Raw genomic sequence first — 21,875 nt, forward strand, 5'->3', positions numbered from 1 at the left:
GCATATTATTGTTTACTTATTTCTTTGTCAATAAGACTAAAAAAAATACGTCTTGCTTTCAAATATTTTATTTCAATTATTAATTTAAATCTTGCAAATATTTTTTTTAGATAGATATTTAATTTCCTAATCAATTTAAAATAAAATTTATTGGACTGTGACTGTGTTACACACAGCTAAGTGAATCGATAATGTTATGTGATCGATTACATACATGTCAGGTGACATCCCTTAAGCTTAATGTAGCCCACGTGACGACTCGACTCCAAAACAAGAGGTTGGTTGAATGTCGACGTCTGACTGAGCTGAAGTGAATGAGAGCGTTAAAAAGAAAAGTAACACTAACACTAGTAACAGTCTACTAAACTGCTCTGGGTCTACCGCACAATCGTGACGTGGCGTGGCTGTCCAATTCCAATACAGTTTCCACCAGAATATCGAATATATTACGGTATACCGGTAAATATATATATAAAAAAAATACCGGTACTCTGAGCTGCCTGACATTTGAGTGAGGGCAGCTCAGCTGAGCCGCCTGAGGAGATGATGAGGCCTGACTCCTGACTCCTGAGGCTGCCTGACGCTGCCTGACATGCCCTGAGCTTTGTCCGCCAGAGCTAAGTTGATCTAGCCTAGCTTACGACTTGGACAGTAGACTGAGTAGTGAGCAGGAACTCCTAATAAATATGGATGGAGCTACATGTAAACAAGTTAGTGATGAAACTACACCACTTGTAGTCGCACAACAATTAAAGGTAGGCAGCCATAACTCCTACCGAGCCAGGCCCAGGAGGAGGCTTCTCGACAGTAGAGGCGCACGGCCAATACGGGAGACTCTCTCCAATAGCTCTCATTCAATGAACAAGGTTATAATATAACCTTGTTCTCAGTTATATCTCCATGTGTGACAAAATAAGGGTGGCAATGTTTAGCTTATTTTCTCTTTTTATTTGGGGCAAATGCTTGACTTTTTTACACTGACAGTTGATTAGACCTGTTAATTCAAACTGCTTGACTCTCATTTAAATTTGATTCTTTATATCATTTTTTCTTAAAAATAGAGATCAAAAAATGAAAATTTTCTTGCCATATTACTTTCCACCAATAGAGGGCGTACACAAAAATATGCCCAAAATTCAAGTTTTTGAGCGCTCTGGTGAATACAAAAATTATTCCCACATTACTAATGATAAATAAATTAAAACTGTATGGAAATTAGTAATTTTGGTCACAAAAGTGTTATTTTAATGATTTTTTAAGTGTGTAGTGACTTGACTATATCTTTTTATATATCTATATATTCTTTTCTTGTACATATTTTCATTTATATTTTCAATATTCTGTTCATGTATATAAATTCTTTCTTTTATTTCCAATTTCATATCTATATTCTGACTTGGTTCTGTCATGTGCAATGTACTATACTTTACTTGCACAGGCAACTCATTTCCTGCCCAAATCTACTTAGCAAACACATTCTTATATTAAGAAACAACCTTTCTTTTGTCCTAGACTTGGAGCAAACATCCTTTCATTGTTCCTTGTTTATTGCAATGAACTTGCAGGTATACAACATCACTACAGAGATGCTTGCATGTTTACTTTTCTCACAGTCTGCTTCTCTCTTCTTTGTTCTTCTCAATTGTGTTTTGCCTCCCTTTTTGGCGCTTATTTCTTTGTCTCACCTTTTCTGATGTTGGTAAAACAACTTGTTTTCTCTACCACATCATCACTCTACTCTCTGCCTTCGTCCTAACCACTCATGCTGACCATCTCATCCAGCTGCTAGTGAGGATCGAACCAAATCTTGTGGAGGATCATTTTATACTCATTCCTCTATCTTTTTCAATTCTTACTCCATACCGTCACTTCCACTCCTTCGAAGTTTATATTCTCTGCATACTTAATGAGCTCATTACTTCGCGAGACATTTTGTGACGTCTGTCCCTTTTTCTAATCTATTTGAAATTGTGAAGTGTATATATTTCTTGTCACTGGATTTGTGAAATTTACCTGAGCGGCTGGATCCTCTGGCGAGCAAGAATTTAAGGTAGGACCTAACTTTTATATAAATATTAGGAAATCAGATCCCAATTTCCTAAACTGGTGATCCCGACGTGATCCTGAATCCTTAATTTTCTTTTATCGCCTTCTATTTATTTCGCCATTTTTGCTTCCTCTCCAGCTCTCACTTAATTCGCTATTCTCGCTTCTCACTTTGCTATTTCTGTTTCCTTTCCACTTCTCAATTTTTTTTCTTACTCCTACAACATGACTATCCATAATGTTTCCTCTACTCCTGAATCTTTCCTTTCTCCAATCGACCAACTCTCTGCGCAGGTTGACCAGCTCACAATGCAGATTCAAGCATTAACCTGCTCCATGCTGGAAAACCAGAGAGGGACTTGCAGTCGACAGCGCAAGTCAGTTTTGCGCAGCCAGCATCGCAGTGACCAGCATGCAGGTGCTCATTGCTGGTATCACTGGAAACATGGGAGGAGAGCTCAAAAGTGCATCAGTCCTTGCACTTTCTCAAAACAAGCCCAGGGAAACGGTCCCGCCAAGGAATAGCGGCGACTAACCCCCTTGGCAGCACCCAACCCAGTCGCCTTTTCTTTGTCAACGACAAGTACACTGGTACACGATTTCTCGTCGACACAGGTGCTGAGGTGAGCATTTTCCCTCATTCAAAATTGGGGAAACCGGCTAGGGTTGACGCAACAAATATCCAACTGCAGGCTGTAAATCGATCGCCGATCAAGACTTTCGGACAAAAGTCTTTCACACTTGATCTTGGTTTAAGGCGTGTTTTCCGCTGGATATTTGTTGTGACAGACATACCCACGCCGATTTTGGGTGCCGATTTTCTTGATCAGTTTGGACTGTTGGTTGATATCAAACACCGCCGATTGATAGACACCACAACCACTCTTACAGTCCAGGGATGTGGCTCATATACTGGTACTATTAGCCCGATGTATGTTCAACATGACTCATCGGAGCGGTTTCACTCCATTCTCCGTCAGTATCCGGATATCACACGACCGGTTTACAAGCACTCAGAAGTGAAACATACTACCACGCATCGCATCCCAACTCGAGGCCCGCCCGCGGCAGCGCGCCCTCGTCGTCTTGCTCCAGATCGTCAGAGAATTGCCCAGGCAGAGTTCGAGCACATGCTTGAACTTGGCATTATCCGACAATCTGAGAGTAACTGGTCAAGTCCATTGCACATGGTTCCCAAGAAAACGCCAGGGGACTGGCGGCCTTGTGGTGATTATCGCTTGCTCAACGCTCGCACGGTCCCGGATCGATACCCTATCCCACACTTACAAGATTTCTCTTCAACTCTTGCAGGCAAGACAATTTTTTCGAAAATTGATCTCGTTAGGGCATATCATCAGATCCCAGTCGAGCCTAGTGACATTCACAAGACTGCCGTGACCACTCCATTCGGCTTATTCGAATTCGTTCGAATGCCATTCGGCCTTCGGAATGCAGCCCAAACATTCCAGCGATTGATGGACACCGTCATTCGCGGCCTGCCATTTGTCTATGTTTATCTTGATGATATACTGGTAGCCAGTTCCTCTAAGGATGAACATGAGACACATCTCCGTCTGCTATTCGATCGCCTGCAGGAGTATGGCATCATTGTCAATCCCTCAAAATGTCAGTTTGGTGCTTCATCACTATCTTTCCTCGGACATATGGTGGACAACACCGGAATCCGACCTCTTAGCGACAAAGTGAAAATCATCCGTGATTTTCCCGCCCCTACTTCACTTACCAAACTTCGAGAATTCCTGGGATTGGTCAACTTCTACAGGCGATTCATTCCTCATTGTGCAGAAGTGCTGCAACCTCTGACTGATCTGTTGAAAAACAGAACAAAAAAGAACATGCCAATTGATCTGGGAGAGAAAGAGCTTCTTGCTTTCAATCATGCTAAAGATCAGTTGGCTAATTCTACTGTTCTTGTGCACCCTCGCACTGATGTTCCCTTGTGCCTATTAGTCGACGCGTCTGATGTAGGAGTTGGGGGAGCTATCCAACAACAAGTTGATGGAGTTTGGCAACCTCTGGCTTTCTTCTCTAAGAGGTTACAACCAGCCGAGACCAAATACAGCACTTTTGGTAGGGAGTTGCTTGCAGCATATCTTGGCATCAAGCACTTCCGTCATCTCCTTGAAGGTAGGTCATTTACTATCTACACTGACCATAAACCTCTTACCCATGCACTCAAGTCGAAACCGGATAGGCATTCGCCACGAGAAATCCGACAACTTGATTTCATTTCGCAGTTTACCTCTGATATTCAGCACATATCAGGCAAGGCGAACACAGCAGCAGACGCCCTCTCTCGTCTGTATATTGACAGAGTTGATTCGTCCTCCATAATAGACTTTGCGGCCATCGCAAGAGATCAGGAAGATGAAACTAAGGTGAAAGACTCCTCACTTCAACTCAAGTCAATTGCTCTCCCAGGTTCTACCACTACTGTTCTGTGCGATATATCAACTGGTACTGCCAGGCCTCTAGTTCCAGTCAAACACAGAAGAGCTATCTTTGATTCCCTCCATGGACTTTCTCATCCAGGAATCAGAGCTACTCAAAAGCTCATTACAGAGCGCTTTGTTTGGCCTAGCATCAACGCTGATGTCAGGAAATGGGCCAAATCATGTCTCGAGTGTCAAAAGTGTAAAGTACATCGACACACCAAAGCACCACTTGGTACTTTCACTTCACCTGATGCACGCTTCTCTCATGTGCACATTGACCTCGTTGGCCCGCTTCCTTCATCAGAGGGCAACAATTACCTTCTCACTTGTGTTGATCGCTATACTAGATGGCCAGAAGCTATCCCTATCCCAGACATCTCTGCGGAGACGGTAGCACGTGCATTTGTGGCCAGGTGGGTAGCAGTGTTTGGCGCACCTAATACCATCACAACAGACAGAGGTAGGCAATTTGAGTCAGCACTTTTTCTCGCACTCACCAACCTCCTTGGCACTAAACGCATCCGCACTACAGCATACCATCCTGCCGCAAATGGTTTAGTGGAGCGTTTTCATCGCCAACTAAAAGCTTCTCTCAAAGCTCATAACAAGGTTCGTTGGACTGAGTCACTCCCTTTAGTCTTGCTGGGTATACGCACAGCAATCAAGGCTGACATTGGATGCTCTGCAGCAGAACTTGTGTTTGGGACTACAGTCACTCTACCTGCACAATTTGTAGCTCCTTCACAGTTCGACGCTGCTGATGATCCATCTAACTATGCCCACAGACTAAAGAGAATGATGCGGGAATTACATCCCACTCCTACTCGAAAACAGCACACTCGCACACAGGTACATCCTGAACTCCATTCTTCATCTCACGTCTTTCTACGAGATGATGCTGTTCCAAAGCCATTGCAGCCTCCTTACAGAGGACCCTTCCGAGTCATCCGTCGTACTGACAAGTTTTTCACCATTGATTATAATGGTAAACATGAAAATGTCAGTGTCGACAGACTGAAACCGGCTTTCATCGAGCAGGATGCTATCACTCCTTCATCTTCTCATCAAAATCCACCTGACCAAGTTCATCAACAATCCAACTCCACGGACTTGGCAGGGGATTCTGATGACAAGCATACGCCTCCCGAAATTCGTAAGACCCGTTCTGGTCGCCATGTCAGGTTTCCTGCCAAGTACGTTCAATTTTTCGGAGACGGTTGAAACATGTCTCAAAATTTACTAATGTTTCCAGTCCTTTTATTTTCTTGTTTTATATAGCCAAGTTCCCTTTTACATTCCCTTGTCGATTTGTTACTACATTTCTATTCGGTACAAATCTAGGGGGGAGCTACTGTAGTGACTTGACTATATCTTTTTATATATCTATATATTCTTTTCTTGTATATATTTTCATTTATATTTTCAATATTCTGTTCATGTATATAAATTCTTTCTTTTATTTCCAATTTCATATCTATATTCTGACTTGGTTCTGTCATGTGCAATGTACTATACTTTACTTGCACAGGCAACTCATTTCCTGCCCAAATCTACTTAGCAAACACATTCTTATATTAAGAAACAACCTTTCTTTTGTCCTAGACTTGGAGCAAACATCCTTTCATTGTTCCTTGTTTATTGCAATGAACTTGCAGGTATACAACATCACTACAGAGATGCTTGCATGTTTACTTTTCTCACAGTCTGCTCTCTTCTTTGTTCTTCTCAATTGTGTTTTGCCTCCCTTTTTGGCGCTTATTTCTTTGTCTCACCTTTTCTGATGTTGGTAAAACAACTTGTTTTCTCTACCACATCATCACTCTACTCTCTGCCTTCGTCCTAACCACTCATGCTGACCATCTCATCCAGCTGCTAGTGAGGATCGAACCAAATCTTGTGGAGGATCATTTTATACTCATTCCTCTATCTTTTTCAATTCTTACTCCATACCGTCACTTCCACTCCTTCGAAGTTTATATTCTCTGCATACTTAATGAGCTCATTACTTCGCGAGACATTTTGTGACGTCTGTCCCTTTTTCTAATCTATTTGAAATTGTGAAGTGTATATATTTCTTGTCACTGGACTTGTGAAATTTACCTGAGCGGCTGGATCCTCTGGCGAGCAAGAATTTAAGGTAGGACCTAACTTTTATATAAATATTAGGAAATCAGATCCCAATTTCCTAAAAGTGTGTGCTCTATACAGCATTGGCATACCATAGTCCTACCTGTAGATTCTCCACAGGCCAGATGGTAGCAGTGAACAAGTGTCCAATAGGGGAGACAATCTCCCATATTGGAGACTTGCTCTGCAAAAGGACAAAAGAAACAACACCAACAATAGCATGATTTTTTCCACCCAAAATTTGACTCACTGAGGTCAGAAGCCCATATGTTTTGTGTGTGATTGACAACAAAAATCCTTATAAAAAAAAGTAGACGGTGAATTTTTAAAGTAGACGGTGAAAAGGGGTAATTTTTCATGAGGAATCTGCTTATCACATTTTTATTTGCTGCCAAGTTAATCCTTTTGCAGCAAATGTAAACAAAGGAAATTGGACTCCAAAACTGGAGACTGTCTGAAATTGGATACCCAAATTCTTTACAAAAGTCTCTGATATTGGAGATGATCTCCCACATTGGAGACAGTCTCCAATATTGGCCGTGCGCCGCTACTGCTAGAGAGTAAAAATCATTTACTAACGTAAGGTTACTCTCAACGAAGCCAGGTATCCCTATCCATTTACGTGCGTGTAGGCCGCCGCCAAAACCTGAAACTTTCGCCCCCAAGATTTCTATTTCCTATTGTTCTTCGCCAACGTTACCCGACGCACGCGTCTGTAACATTGGTGAAGGAGAAAAGGAAACAAAATGGCGGTGTAAACATCGGGCAAGTCTCGTTCGTCTTATGATATTTTTCTCATTTTTTTTAGTGAATTCTTTCAAAATAAAATCGATGGCGCAGAAATGTTGGAAATGAAGTCGCATCCCATGTACATGATTTAGGGCTAGATCTTTTACTAAAAGATCTTTTAGAAAGAAAGTAGAAATCTCGGGGGCGAAAGATTCAGGTTTTGGCGTCTTACACGCAGGTGCATGGAGAGGGATACCTGGCTTCGTTCAGAGTAACCTTACGTTAGTAAATGATTTTACTCTCTAGAAGCCTCCTGGCTACTCCTACCCCGAACATGATTAAGTTAATGTTGGACATGTTGGATCATGTATGGACCTCATACTCGTAGGCAACAAATAATGGCTTGAAAACTGTGATTAGAACCAGTAGTGTTTCCCGCAAGTACTTAATGATTTTACTCACTAAATACGAGTCGTATGCTGGTCTGTTATAGACAGCTGGCAGTAGTCTGTTACGAGGAGTTTTTTTAACATTTTTAATTTTGTTTAAATTTCCCCTTGTACACAGACGGCTCGCTATCGTGCAGCCAGGCATTGGCTTTAGGGGGTTAACAATGCAAAATCCCCTGGCAGGGCTCATTGATTTTTGTCTTTATTTCATAAAAATATATATAAAGAACTGTACCAAAATAAAGATTATTATTCCGTTTTGGCCTGAAATGCACCAAAATGGGGAAAAATAAACTTGAAAGGGGAAAAAACAGTGACTTACTTCGGCTGTCGCGCAACTTCCGTTTGGCCGAACTTAATAATATGTATGGCCATTGAGTCCCCTGTACAGATATGACATCATCAGCCCACCTAATGAGCATTGTGGCCTAGTGGATAAGTCTTCTGAGTTCTGACTTTCAAACAGAGGGTCGTTGGTTCAAATCCCAGCCACGGCGTAATTTCCTTCAGCCAGAACTCATCCATATTGTGCTGCACTCAACCCAGGTGCAGAGATGCCAAGTTCAAAGACCAGCTATGCGTGACATTTTCTGTGAATCTCAGTGAGATCACAGACATTGTGTACAATGTATATTGGGATAGGCTGTGATAGTTGCGTGAGACAGAGATTTGAGGGGATGAACAAGAGTCCAAAATGCTTGAGTCTCACGCATAATGTGTGAGACTTGGTAGATCTGCAGGTGAGGTGAATGGGTACCCAGCAGGAAGAAATTCCTGGAATGGTTGAGCACCTAGGCAGCTCAGCTAAAGCCGGGTAATAATAATAGCAGGGCCCAATGGTAGAACAGTTTTTGAAACTGAAGTGGCTACCCTGGGTAAATATTATAATTACTGGTATTCATAAAGACATGCCTAGAACTGTTTCACTGGAATACTAGTAAATTCCACAGGTTGGTGGACATTGAGCTTAAAAATTCAAATTCAATATTTTCTTGAATTTTTTAAAACTTTAAGTCCTTCATGCATGATAGTTTCAGGAACAAGAAATAAAAAGTTTATTTTCATATGAATACTTTGGAAAAAAATGGTCAAAGTGGTGTCTTCCATTCTGTACCAAAATACAAGAAAAATAGTGAAAAATGAAATATGCCTTATTACCATTTTGTTATTGCAACAACATACAACTTTATAAATTTTAGAAGAGTCAAAATACACAACAGCTTTTCAAGTAAATTTGTAGTACTCATTCAAAAATGAATTTGCAACCTGCTCAGGTGATGTAACGTGAGTAACCAAAAAAACTGACTTTGTTTTCTGAGAGAAAAATTCTTCACAGTTAATTGGTTGGATTTTAAATTCTCTTCCTTCAAACAATCTTTGACACAGTGATGACTATCAAAATCATTAAAAAGTACATTTTTTAAAATAAAAATGATGAAGAAAAACTGTAACGTGAGTAACCATCATGTAACGTGAGTAACCAGTAAAAATTATGCAGTTGGGTAGCATTTTCTGTGGGATGTCAAGTTTTAAGTCTCATGGCGAGTTATGAAGTTATTTTTGATTAATTAAAAGCAAAATGAGGGTACACCTCTTTGATGTGACTCTTTATTCATCAAAATTTCAGAGGTCATACAATCACACAAAAAATTGAATATTAGTAGAAGTATTCACAATGCGAGAATGCATTAGTAAGACTTGGTTTTGATTAACCAAACTTTAAAAGAGTGTTCAAACAACACATTGAATGTCCTTACCTGTAACCTTATCTAGGCTGGGGTATTTTGGGAGTTAATATGGCGGGGGGGGGGGGGTTGGGTAGGGCCTCCCAGGCCCCCCTTGAGATCTCGGCCATTGGCCGAACGATCACGCCGAAAATTTGCACGCAGGTTGTCTTGGACACAATCTACAATACTATACAGTAATTTATTTCTTGCAACTTGGTATTAAGCGATTATGCTAATTTATGCATAATTAGTAAGCAAAATCATACTTTTCCCTCTTACTCCCTAATAAAGCTCCAATTGTTCCATTTTTTTTTTATAAAATCTCTTTTCGATGTTCCTAGCAATGAATTTTACACACATTATTGAATTTTTAATGATATTTGTGTTGTTAACCATACATGGACAAAATGTAACGTGAGTAACTGTAACGTGAGTAACCATATCTGCACCCCAAGTAAAAACCATGTGTTCTTTATTTTTTTAATTATGTACAAAGTTTGTCTCCCTAATATACTTCTTTGAAATGTATAATAATCAACTTTCATAAAAGCCTTGTATGAAGGGACTTTTCACTTACGTCGACTTTTCATTTTATGCATATTGTCCAAATCATGTATCGTGAGTAACCGACACATTCCAAAGATTTGCCAGGAGCATAATAAAATTTCCCAAGTTCTGTTTCTATACAAAGGATAGTCAGAACTGTGTACTTTATTATAATAAGGAGATGTTTAGTTCCTATCAATAATAATGGAGTTACAGCTCCAAGTATGAGTCAAGGTGTCTCCAAATGTAACGTGAGTAACCGTGGAATAGCCCTAATGCAGATCTTATAAATTCAATAACTTTGTCATTTGTTATCCAATTTTGATCAAATTTTCAGTATTTTGCTTTGTGAATTTTACTCTATTTATTGAGATATAATATCTCCAGCCTGGACCATCACTTTAAGTCTTTTTTACTGAATATCATTTCAAACAAATCTGAGCATTTGATTATAATATTTCAGGGTTCTGATGTACAAGATGTCCGGGACAAGGTGAACCCAGGCGGTACCTTCAAAACCACCTTTGGAACCACACTAACATGTATTGGGTGCATGGTAGGAACCGGTAATATTTGGCGATTCCCAAGGATCTTAGCAAATAACAGCGGGGATGAAGGTGAGAATTTTTTTTCCAATCAGTAATACATTTATGTTCCATAGGGTGTACATTTCATGCATTAAATCAACAGTGCATATTAATTTTCAAGTTTAAAAATGTACCGGTATTTTAATAAATTTCATATCTAACTAAAAAAGGAGCCCTTCATTCTTGAGTCCATATCACCTGGGGGAAAAAATAACAATTTATTTTTATGGTATCATAATTACAACTGGAAAATGTGCACTGCTCTAAAAAGGTACCTGTAGTTCTTGAAAGAGTGTATTTACTTGTCTGAGAACCAAATATAATAGAACTGGTTGTTACAGTTTACAGTTTTATTGTGATATAAACAGCTACACATGTACCATACTTCCAGAACAGTAACACTTGTCAAGAAGTTCATATTCTTCCTGAATGGGTGCATAGGGCAGAGTAAATTTTGTCTGCATTAGTCAATTTTTCACATGTGAGCATGTTTCAAAGTCGGAGCCCTGAGATTTTGTCCTGTCCTATCTTTTTTTTTACATGCACACTGTGCCCATCCCCTTCTCCCTCTCCCCCCCCCCCCCTCTGTCTGTCTAGTTGGGGGCGGGGGATACTAGACAAAAAAAGTGGTAGGTATGTGCTGCGGGCGAGACAAAAAATCACGCTTTCGAGCGGGCTTATTGTATAGACAGGTCCTTGGAATGGGATTCGGAACTAAAAATGTTTGTGAAAACGGGGGTCCTTGGAACAGGTCGCCAATGTGCGAGCTTTACCTTTGGTGCTACCTTTCCGTCTGTACGTTGTTATTTGTCTATGATGCATCCCTATGGAACGGGCATATGCGCATGCAGCTAGCATGGGCGTCGGGCGTTGGACAGCGCTCGAGCTCTGTGGCCCTCTTCCCCCCCCCCCCCCCCGGGGCTGACCCGTGCAAGCTTGCATTGTAAAATTCAGCTGTTCATCCTCAGCAATGTGTGCTTGTGCAAAGGGAGTGGCTGTTGTCTATGCCAATACACAAGTGCAGCTCGTACTCTTGTCATTCAGGTACAAAGACTTAGATCTAACTGTAGAATCTCAGCAATTATAAAGAATTACGATAAGCTTTACAGACATAAAATGACACAAATATGCAATTTTAAAAAAAAGTTTGTAAAGATGGAAAATAGTGAAAGTGAATTCGCTAAATGAAATTGCTAAAGATCGTGCCTTTTCTTTAAATGAAAAAAAATGTGAGGGAGGAACATTGCTCACCACAAAATATCATTAAGACGAAATGCCAATAGTCCAAATGCCAATTGTCCAAATGCCAATGTGGGAGCCATATTTTAGAATTTAGCTCTTCTTTGTAAACTCTCCCAAACACAGAAGAAGAACAGAAACGAGACATCTTGCTAGCTTGAATTCCAGTGCTCTCTTGACTGATCTGGGCAGGGCATAAACTTAAAGAACACTTGGTTGTTTTTGCACAAGGCACATAGAACATTCAAATTAAGTTCAGAGTAGCAATACAAATGTAATAAGAATTGTAAGAGAAATATATTCCATTTAATTATTTTTTCTCTAAGGAAGTTTATTGCATTTACAAGAATATTTCAGAATTTAAAGTTTGTACACGCATGACTCACTGCAGTGTCTGGTATACAGTCCAACCTCTCTTTATGTTCGGCCTCCCCTTATCCGGATCTCTGTATTATCCTGATGCACACTTGCCAGGATTTTTTTTTTCAATCGAATATTTTGTAGCGGCCGCCGCTCTCGCTTATTTCTTCCATTCCGACCTCTACGTCAGGATGGTGTTCAGTCTGTGGTGGATCACCTGAGCTTTTCTCTATTTCCATTTTTTGTCTATCTCAATATTTTCCGAGCATGCAGTTTCCAAGATAATTATAATAAAAGAGTGGAAGAAAATGCTAGAGCGGCTCGCTATAGTTTATTTGCAATTAAGGGTCGTTTCGTCAAAATATATGACTATGGGGGTACACAGCAAAGAAATTAAGACACAGGGGTTTGTGACTCAGATTTTAGTTTCAATGGCAAAAAGAAAAATGGTGCACTTTATTATTCAAATTGCATAAATATATATTTACATGTACTTTACTCGCCACTGTTACAGGTAAACAATGTCTAATATTTAGATAAGCTCTAAGATGTTTTTGTTATCAGAGAAATAAGGGCTAATTATTAAACTTTTATTTTGGGCATCCAAGTATAAGAATTTTCAAAATCTATAACCGGCGTCTAGCTTAAGAGAAAAACTTCTATTTCCAGCTTCCGACCAGTCTCGACATTCGTTTCCACGTCTGTTAATTCCGGCATCGATATATACGAAGAGATTGATTCCTAGACTATTTACCCTAGGTCGCTCGCCCAAAATAATTATTAAAGGAGAAATATATTGAATATGAATGTGGTCTTATTATATATCAATGGAAAGGTAATGATGTGGGGATCATCAGTGGGTCATTCAAAAATACCGAAAATAATACAAAAAGGTGAAAATCGCCGATTAAAAAACGCTAAAATGCCCCTCCGAAATATGCCTCGCATCGGTCTCTGAATTGACTGGAATTTGATGACGTCACTGTCTGTACGAGAGGCGTGATTGGCTCTCCCACGTGAAGCTCCACTTGCATGCAAAACCTGTTGCGTGGGTACGTTTTCTCCACACTGTCACTGAATACTTCTATCACGAAATGAAAGAAAACCCAGAATTTTATCTAGATTTGGATTTTCAAATTGATGATTTTAAAGATGAAGAGAATGATGATGAAGTGAACAACACAGTGAGGTAGTTGGAGGTAAATAATGGGGGAACAATGCCGATGATTATGATGAAAATTCAACTTGCCTGACGATCACAAGTTAAGTCATGTACATGCCGATTCGCTACCAACTCATGCAGCTGCTGCTACAAGTGGTAGCTATACGTACACCGCGCGGGCCCAATTTAATCCTTGAAAATGAATAACCACATCCAGAGAGAATCTATCATAAGAAGGAAAATAATGATATTACTGTACTTACAAACAAGTGAATAATCCGAATTAACCTGAAAGCAAATCAACTCAACGAATAGCAGCAGACGATATGCACCGACGATAAACTTCATGTGGCTGGGATAGATTGTCACTCGTTCTGTTAGATGTAATTTGTAACTCATTAATTTGACAAAATTACGAAACTCGGGGAATTATTTATATATATAAAAATATAGTAACATCTCTTATTATTTTTTGTATTACGATAAAACCTCTTTTGAAGGAAAACGTTGAGATAAACTAAAATTACTTTTAAATCCCCCCCCCCCCAACATGCGTAGCTTGTATGTCATTGCAAACAAACCATCGCAAACATGCACGTATTCCTTCCTTGCTGATTGAGAGCTGTGCAACACGTGCATAGATCTATTCTCTCAGTCTCAGCCAAGGCGAGTAAACAATACGGCATGTGTTGTTGTGATGGTTTGTTTACGATCACATAATGCTACATTGTACGCATGATGGGATGATCTTTTACATCTAATTTTAATTTACCTCAACGTTTTCCTTCAAAACAGGTTTTATCGTAATTTAAAAAATGATAAGAGATGTTACTATATTTTTTCTATAGAATAATGATTCCCCGAGTTTCATAATTTTGTCAAATTAATGAGATAAAAGTTACATCTAACAGAACGAGTGACAATCTATCCAGCCACATGAAGTTTATCGTCAATGCATATGCCATATCGTCTGGTACTATTCGTTGAGTTGATTTGCCTTCAGTTTCGGATTATTCACTTGTTTGTAAGTACAGTTATATCATTTTCCTTTTTATGATAGACTGTTTGGATGTGGTTATTCATGTTCAGCATGAATTCAATTTGGCCCGCGCGGTGTAGCTAGCACTTCAAGCAGCATGAATGGGTAGCGAATCGGTATGTACATGACTTTTATACTTGTGATTGTGTTGCAAGTTGAATTTTCATCATCATCTTCATCGGCGTAATTCCCCCAATTTACCTCCAACTACGTCACTGTGTTGTTTCACTTCATCATCATTCTCTTCATCTCAAAATAATCAATTTGAAAATCCAAATCTAGATAAAATTCTGGGTTTTCTTTCGATCATTTCGGGATCGAAGTATTCAGTGACAATGTGGAGAAAATGTACCCTTGCAACAGGTTTTGCATGCAAGTGGAGCTTCACGTGGGAGAGCCAATCACGCCTCTCGTACAGACAGTGACGTCATAAAAAAATCCCCAATCTCGCGGACGTAATTCTGCGTGTTTGAAGCATTCAGAGAGAGAACTTTAAACTATCAATTAACTGAGTTTCATCCGTCTCCATGATAAATGATGTACACCATCGAGTTCTCCTTATTTTCTCCTTTATTGTGATATATGATTCTCCAGTTTTACGATTTTCAATATATTTCTACTTTAAGAAAATTTATATCATAGCAAGATCTATACTTTTATTAATCTGGACCTCTATTGGGGAATTCTCATATTCAAACATACGGGTCAACATAGGGACTTAATTCAATTCATATCGAGGTTTCCAGCGTCTATATGCCTTGGCTATATGGCTATAGGCTTGTTTCCTGCGTCTGTTTACCTTTCCAAGTTTTCCAAGTCTTCCCCGTGGCAAGCCTTCCGCAGTCAGATTTCCGTTGTTTGTGCCAGCCCCGGCGACTAAACGTCTCTTATTTATATGGACAAATTGCGGACGTAGGTGAAAATGGTGCGCCGAGCGGGTTTGGATAGCACACACACGTCTTTATCGAAGCCAGTTTATTCACAATTTCTCGTTTATTACTGCATAACATTCAAGAAGTCGATACGTTTCCAAAAGGATATATCTTTTTGCACTGATATATATACAGAACCATTCATATCAATACTCAAAAAGATATGAATTAGTAAAAAATCTATCAAAATCGGCCAGCGCTGCGATCGGACGTACTGTGCATTCCAAACGCTCATCCGCACTTATGCAAATACGCCGGCTGTGCTCTTATGCAAATTATGTACGTTCATAAACACAGCCAGCGATGAATTATTCAATCTATATTTACACCAATTCGATCATAAAAACTGCAAATCAACTTATCTCCTAACATTTCTTCAATAAAAACTCAGGCCTCATTTACAAATTAGCTAATACATTAATCATTTTCTGATTTGGAATATGAAATCTCAAGTAATTTCTAATAATAACCGAAAGACATAATACTCACGGTTGAATGAGTTCTCGCGACAGCTATAAATAATGAGTAAACAATAGTCATGCGCAGGGCTGATTGTTTACGTCATGATCCTTGTTGCGGGATCGTTACACAGCCCTCCTCTCTACGAAATGCGTCCTCGCATTTTCAAAACCTACATGGATAACCAAGTCCTTTTCCAAGTAAAATATTAAGCATTACATCAGCCAAATTTATTCATTAACAGGAATAGTCACAAAGATTCAACAAAAGAAAAGTTGGTATTTGGAAGATTGTCAGCAATTGCTTCTTAACTCTAAATACTCTGATAGCTCACCTCTTCTCTCAATCTTTTGTACTAAAATAGGCATCACCATACAATCACCATCATCATCCGATCAATCAAACATTACTTTAAATTTTCAGCACATATACTTATAGTTCAAGAAGCAGCGTCTGACTCTGCCAAATAAAACCGATTTCACTCCACTCATTCCAGTGGTGAATTTTTCTGCATTAATTTTAGAACTTGGAAGAAATCATTGGTATCCAATTCCTAATATAAGTTTATTAATTACTCTACTCAGTGGCGTTACAAAAGTGAACATATTTACAAATTCATTTTTCATACAAAAAAGGAAGAATAGAGTAAAGATGAAGAGATTGGGAAAGTAGTGGAAGAAGGAGAATGAGAAAGGACAGTAGGAATACATGAAAGATGGAAGAGAAATATATGATAATATAAAAATGCGAAAATACATATATATTATACAATCAATAAAAATAGTTAGGTGGGCGGCGACTTCGTCTTGGATAGCGACCAGATCCTTCCTCACTTCCAGTTGGTTCTTCGCCATTTCCCTCGTCTCGTTCTGTACTCTGGTCTGTGATTTCCTCATCATTGGTCTGGTCAGTGACCTGGTTCCAGTTACATAGTTCGATTCCTTCATACCCCTTTAGCCTGTCGAAGTGGACCACCTTTGCACGACATCTAGGACTTTTCTGGATTCGAAAGGTGACTTCCGACATCTTCCTCATCACACGAAATGGACCTTCCCATTTGTTTGCGAGTTTAGGGCTCAATCCCTTCTTCCTTACATCGTTCCGTAGCCAAACATATTGCCCAACGTTGAAGGTCTCGCCAAACATAGTTGCATCATAGTTCCTTTTCTGTCTTCTCAAGTTGGTGTCCCCGTCCTTCATCACAGAAGAATACATTTCCTCCATTCTGTCTCGAAGATTGGCTGCGTAGTCAGTTTCAAGTTCATTTTCCTTGTGTTGATCAACATACAAGTCCATTGGGTGAGTAACCTCTCGCCCAAACATCATCATATTTGGCGTCTCTTGAGTGGTTTCATGTACCGCACTTCTATAAGCGGCTGTCGCAAAGGGAAAATATCTGTCCCAATCTTTCTGATGCTTGTCAGGATCTATCATCGTTCCGAGCATCCCTAGCAAGGTCCTATTGAATCTTTCCACCATCCCATCAGACTTCGGGTTATAAGCGGTGGTTCTCGTCTTCTTTATACCAAGAATTTGGCAGACTTCCTTGAATAATTTAGACTCAAAATTGCGCCCTTGATCTGAATGTATTTCCTTTGGCACCCCATAACGACAGATGAATTCCTCAACTAGCTTATTTGCCACAGTATGTGCTTGTTCATTGCGGATGGCGTATGCTTCCACAAACTTTGTGTAATAGTCTGCCACAACTAATATGTACTTGTTCTCATTTTCGGTAGTTGGTAAGGGTCCCATTATATCAAGTGCAATCCTCTCCAATGGACCACCAGATCGTCTCTGTTGTAGCGGCGCTCTTTTCTTTCTTCCATGGGACTTCCTTTTCCCACACATCAAACATTGTCGAATGAAAGACCTCACATCTGCCTTCATGCCCACCCAGTAATAGCGAATCTGGGCACTCCTCAAAGTTTTCATGGACCCTAAATGTCCACCTAGCCTGCCACCGTGAATCTCTTCCAGTACTTCTTGTACTCTTTGCTTTGGCAACACAAGTCTCCGTCTAGAAGTTTTTCCATCTTCCGACTCCCAGTTCCGCTAAAGTACCCAATCTACCATCTCAAGCTGTCCCCAGTGCCCAAGTAATACCTTCGCTCTGAAAGACAAAGAAGACATCTCTTCCTTGGTAGGTTTCCTGACTTGTTCCAATGCTTCTATCACCGGCTTAATACCTGTATCTTCAAGCTGAGCCTTCCTCATCTCAGCTCTGTTATTACCTGTTACGTCTGTCATCTGAATAACACAAGTGCGTCTGCAGTTAGTGTCTGAATGCTCAATCCCGCAATCATTCTCTCTTCCACACTGTCTGCATGGACGCCTTGAAAGCGCATCAGCATTGCCATGACTTCTTCCAGCTCTATGAATTATTTCAGTGTCATAAGCGGCTATAACCTCTAGCCATCTGGCTAACTGTCCCTCTGGTTGCTTAAAGTTGGTAAGCCATCTTAATGCTCCGTGATCTGTCCTTACTTTGACATGTCTACCATACAGATATTGCTTGAAATGCTTCAAGTATGTAACAACCGCCAAAAGTTCTCTACGGGTGACACAATAATTGCGTTCCGCCTTGCTAAGAACTTTGCTTCCGTAAGCGATCACTCTCTCCTTCCCGTCTTGTACTTGTGACAGCACCCCGCCTATTCCCTCCTTGCTTGCGTCAGTATCCAGTATGAACTCTCCTTCGGTACTTGGATATGCTAAGACTGGTGCTGAGATCAGTCTTTGCTTGAGTTCATCAAAAGCGGCCTGGCAGACAGAACTCCATATGAACTGTCCGGCACGACCCTTCTCTGTCAATTGATGAAGCGGTTTAGCAATGGTTGCAAAACCCTCAACAAATCGTCTATAATATGATGCAAGTCCTAAGAAACTTCGAACTTCTTTCACATTCCGAGGTGTAGGCCATGATCGCACAGCATCAATCTTCTTGTCTTGTGTTGAAACACCTTCATCTGAGACTACATGTCCTAAGTAGTCGACTTTCCGTTTGAACAGATGGCATTTCTTCGGTTTTAACTTCAAGTTGGCTTGTCGTAGTCGGTGAAATACTTCTCGTAGTCGGCATAGTTCTTCTTCTACGGACTTTCCAAATATGATCAAGTCATCCAAATATACAAGTAATGTCTGCCAGTGGAGTCCCGTTAGAACTTTGTCCATTAACCTCTCGAATGTTGCTGGGGCATTATAAAGACCAAAGGGCATCACATTCCATGAGTAGAGTCCTCCATCAGCCAGGAAAGCAGACTTTGCCTTTGTATCTTTATCTAAGGCTACTTGCCAATACCCACTTGCCAAGTCCAGGGTTGAGAACCACTTTGCTCCTGACAGAGCGTCCAAAGTTTCGTCTATCCTAGGTAAGGGATATGCGTCTTTGATTGTTGCAGCATTCAGCTGTCGATAATCTACGCAGAATCGCTGGGATCCATCCTTTTTCTTGACGAGCACAATGTTTGAAGCCCAAGGACTGTCAGTTGGTTCGATAAGTTCCTTTGCAAGTAGATCATCTACTTGCTTCTTGATTTCTTCTCTTTGTCCAAATGGGTGTTTGCGTGGGCGTTGTCTGATAGGTCTCTGAGTTCCAGTATCAATCTTGTGTTGAACCAAATTTGTTCTTCCAATGTCGTCATCTCCCTTGGAAAAGATATCTTGAAATTCTGTCAATAACTTTTCTATTTCGTGATGATACTCAGTTGGCACTCCTTCTTTACTTCTGTTTAGTAGGTCTCTTAAGTGGTCTTGTACCTTTCCATCACTAACAGTGGTGTACTTGGGAACTTCTTGGATCTCATTTCTATCTATTTCTGTCATGGTAGCGATAGGTGTATTCTTCGTTATGACTTTGTTTGATGAAGAAGGGTTAAACACTCTAACAGGCACCAAATCCTCGCCCGTTGTGATTAATGTCCTCGCAGTAATGATACCTCTCTTCATAAGTTGGTGTTGGGCGTTTCCAGCCTCTATTAAGCCCAATGTGTTTGGTTTGATTCTTTCTTTCGTTGTTCCAAGGATCACAGCTTCGTTACCCGCTGGGATGGTAGTGGTTTCTGACGCAACTATACGACAGAATAACTTCTTGCCAGTTTCATTACTGCAATCGACTTTTCCCCATTTTGTAGTTAGTTGGAAATTACTAAGATCAATACTGGCTCCCATCTTAGTGAGGTTATCCAAACCGAGTATTTCATCGCTACTAACATCTGCTACCAGTACAGTTATTAGTCCTTTGTTAGGGCCTATCGTCATCTCATGAGTTATTGCTCCAAATATGGCTAATGGCGAACCATCTGCTAAAAATGCAACTACATCTCGATTTTGCAGTGGAGGCCTTTGACTTTCATCTAATTGTTCATAGACTCGTCTTGAAATGTAAGAGTCTGACGCACCAGTATCAATTAAAAACTTGTATTCTTTATCCTGAATATGTATTGGAACATAGAGACCACCAATGTTATGATTTATACTTGGTACGAAACTTGTCTTCTGATTTCTTTGGGTCTTGTCTAATTCCGGGCTTCTGGCCGACCCATGACCTGTTGGGACGACCACTGGTCGTTTGACTGGTAATGACGATTAGCTCCGGTTTGTTTTGGCCAAGGCGTGTCAACTTGGTTTAAGTTTTGTCTTTGTACATCTCGTTGTTTCTTGCGACATTCCCTCGCAAAGTGGCCAGGTTGATCACAATAGAAGCATCTCAGTATCTTCTCATCACGCGTTGGTTGGTTTGGTATCTGTTTGGTTCTAATCTTCCTGATATCTTCCACTACTCTCTCATTCTCGGGTCGGTTTTCCATAGCATGTCCTATGGCTTTGGCAACTTCATCTTTGATTATCTTTTCCAGATCAATATCAGAGACGATCCCTCTATTATAGGCAGGCTTCTTCCACCCATTTCGCTCAGCTTCCGTCTGTAGAAATGTTTCACTTGTAATTGCTGCTCGAATCATTTCATCTAGGCTAGTTGCCTTAGCATGAAATATCCCCATGCGAATCTCACTACTGCGAATAGCATCTGTAAAATGAATTCTAGCCAACCTATCAATTCCCTGACTGTCGAAGTTTGGGTATGCTTGAGCAGTTAGTTCTCTAATGTGACGACCTAATTCTTGGAGTGATTCTCCATGACGTCTCTTACGATTCCTGAGTTCCATCAGATAGCTTTCTGCTTGCTTTGCAGAAGAGAACCTGAATGATAATACATCCTTTATTTCTTCAAAGTTCCACTTTTTCCCCCTCTGTTCTCCTAAACGTCTCAGGGCTGGTCCTCTTAAGCTTGCGGCAAGGTACTTAGCTGATTCTTCATCATTCCAGTTGTTAATTCCACAACAAGATTGGAAATGAGAACTGTAATCTTCCCAGTCCGTACTCCCATCATACTTGTCCGGCATGATTAGTGGACGGGTGTTAGTTTCCTGAGCTTTCGTCTCTTTGAAGCCAGATTTAGTATTTGCCTGTGGTTTGTTAGTTTCTTCCAGTTCCGGCATTTTCTCGACATCTGATTTTCCTTCCTCGTGTTTCGTATCTAGTTCTTGGACATTTTCCGGTCGTCTAGTTGGTTTGAAAACGAATTCCACTTCACTATCATCCAAGGAGTCTGACATTTCCTCTGTGGTAGAATCTGGACCTGCACGTCTTCTTCTTCGTTTTGTCTTCTTACTCAGATTCATCATTTGGGCCATTAAGTTTGACAATTGCTTCATAATGCGACTCTGTGTCTTCTCTGTTCTATTATCTATCTTTGAGCGTATTGCATTAGACATTATTTCTTCAGAGGAACAACTTAGCTCATCTATTTCCCTCTCTCTGTGCGGTACCCCCTCCATGTTTATCCCACTTCTGACACCAATTTTGTAGCAGCCACCGCTCTCGCTTATTTCTTCCATTCCGACCTCTACGTCAGGATGGTGTTCAGTCTGTGGTGGATCACCTGAGCTTTTCTCTATTTCCATTTTTTGTCTATCTCAATATTTTCCGAGCATGCAGTTTCCAAGATAATTATAATA

General features: G+C 40.3%; 1 protein-coding gene across 3 annotated transcripts in view; it reads left to right on the forward strand.

Moving 5' to 3' along the window:
* Positions 1-201: 201 nt before the first annotated feature.
* The window catches only part of LOC121428870 (uncharacterized sodium-dependent transporter HI_0736-like), a 74,194-nt gene continuing 52,520 nt past the window's right edge, over positions 202-21,875 (forward strand). For 2 of the 3 annotated variants that reach the window (XR_005971849.1, XM_041625742.1), the window contains exons 1-2: positions 583-755; positions 10,544-10,697. Coding sequence is in view for 2 of the 3 variants with exons in the window: in XM_041625742.1 (XP_041481676.1) it covers positions 687-755; positions 10,544-10,697 (223 nt within the window). In the remaining variant the exon portion in view is untranslated. Of the gene's footprint in view, positions 278-582; positions 756-10,543; positions 10,698-21,875 lie in introns of those variants that run through there. The other variant, XM_041625752.1, reaches the window with a different exon arrangement.

This window comes from Lytechinus variegatus, chromosome 1, assembly GCF_018143015.1.
Source record: "Lytechinus variegatus isolate NC3 chromosome 1, Lvar_3.0, whole genome shotgun sequence".
Lineage (NCBI taxonomy): Eukaryota > Metazoa > Echinodermata > Echinoidea > Temnopleuroida > Toxopneustidae > Lytechinus > Lytechinus variegatus.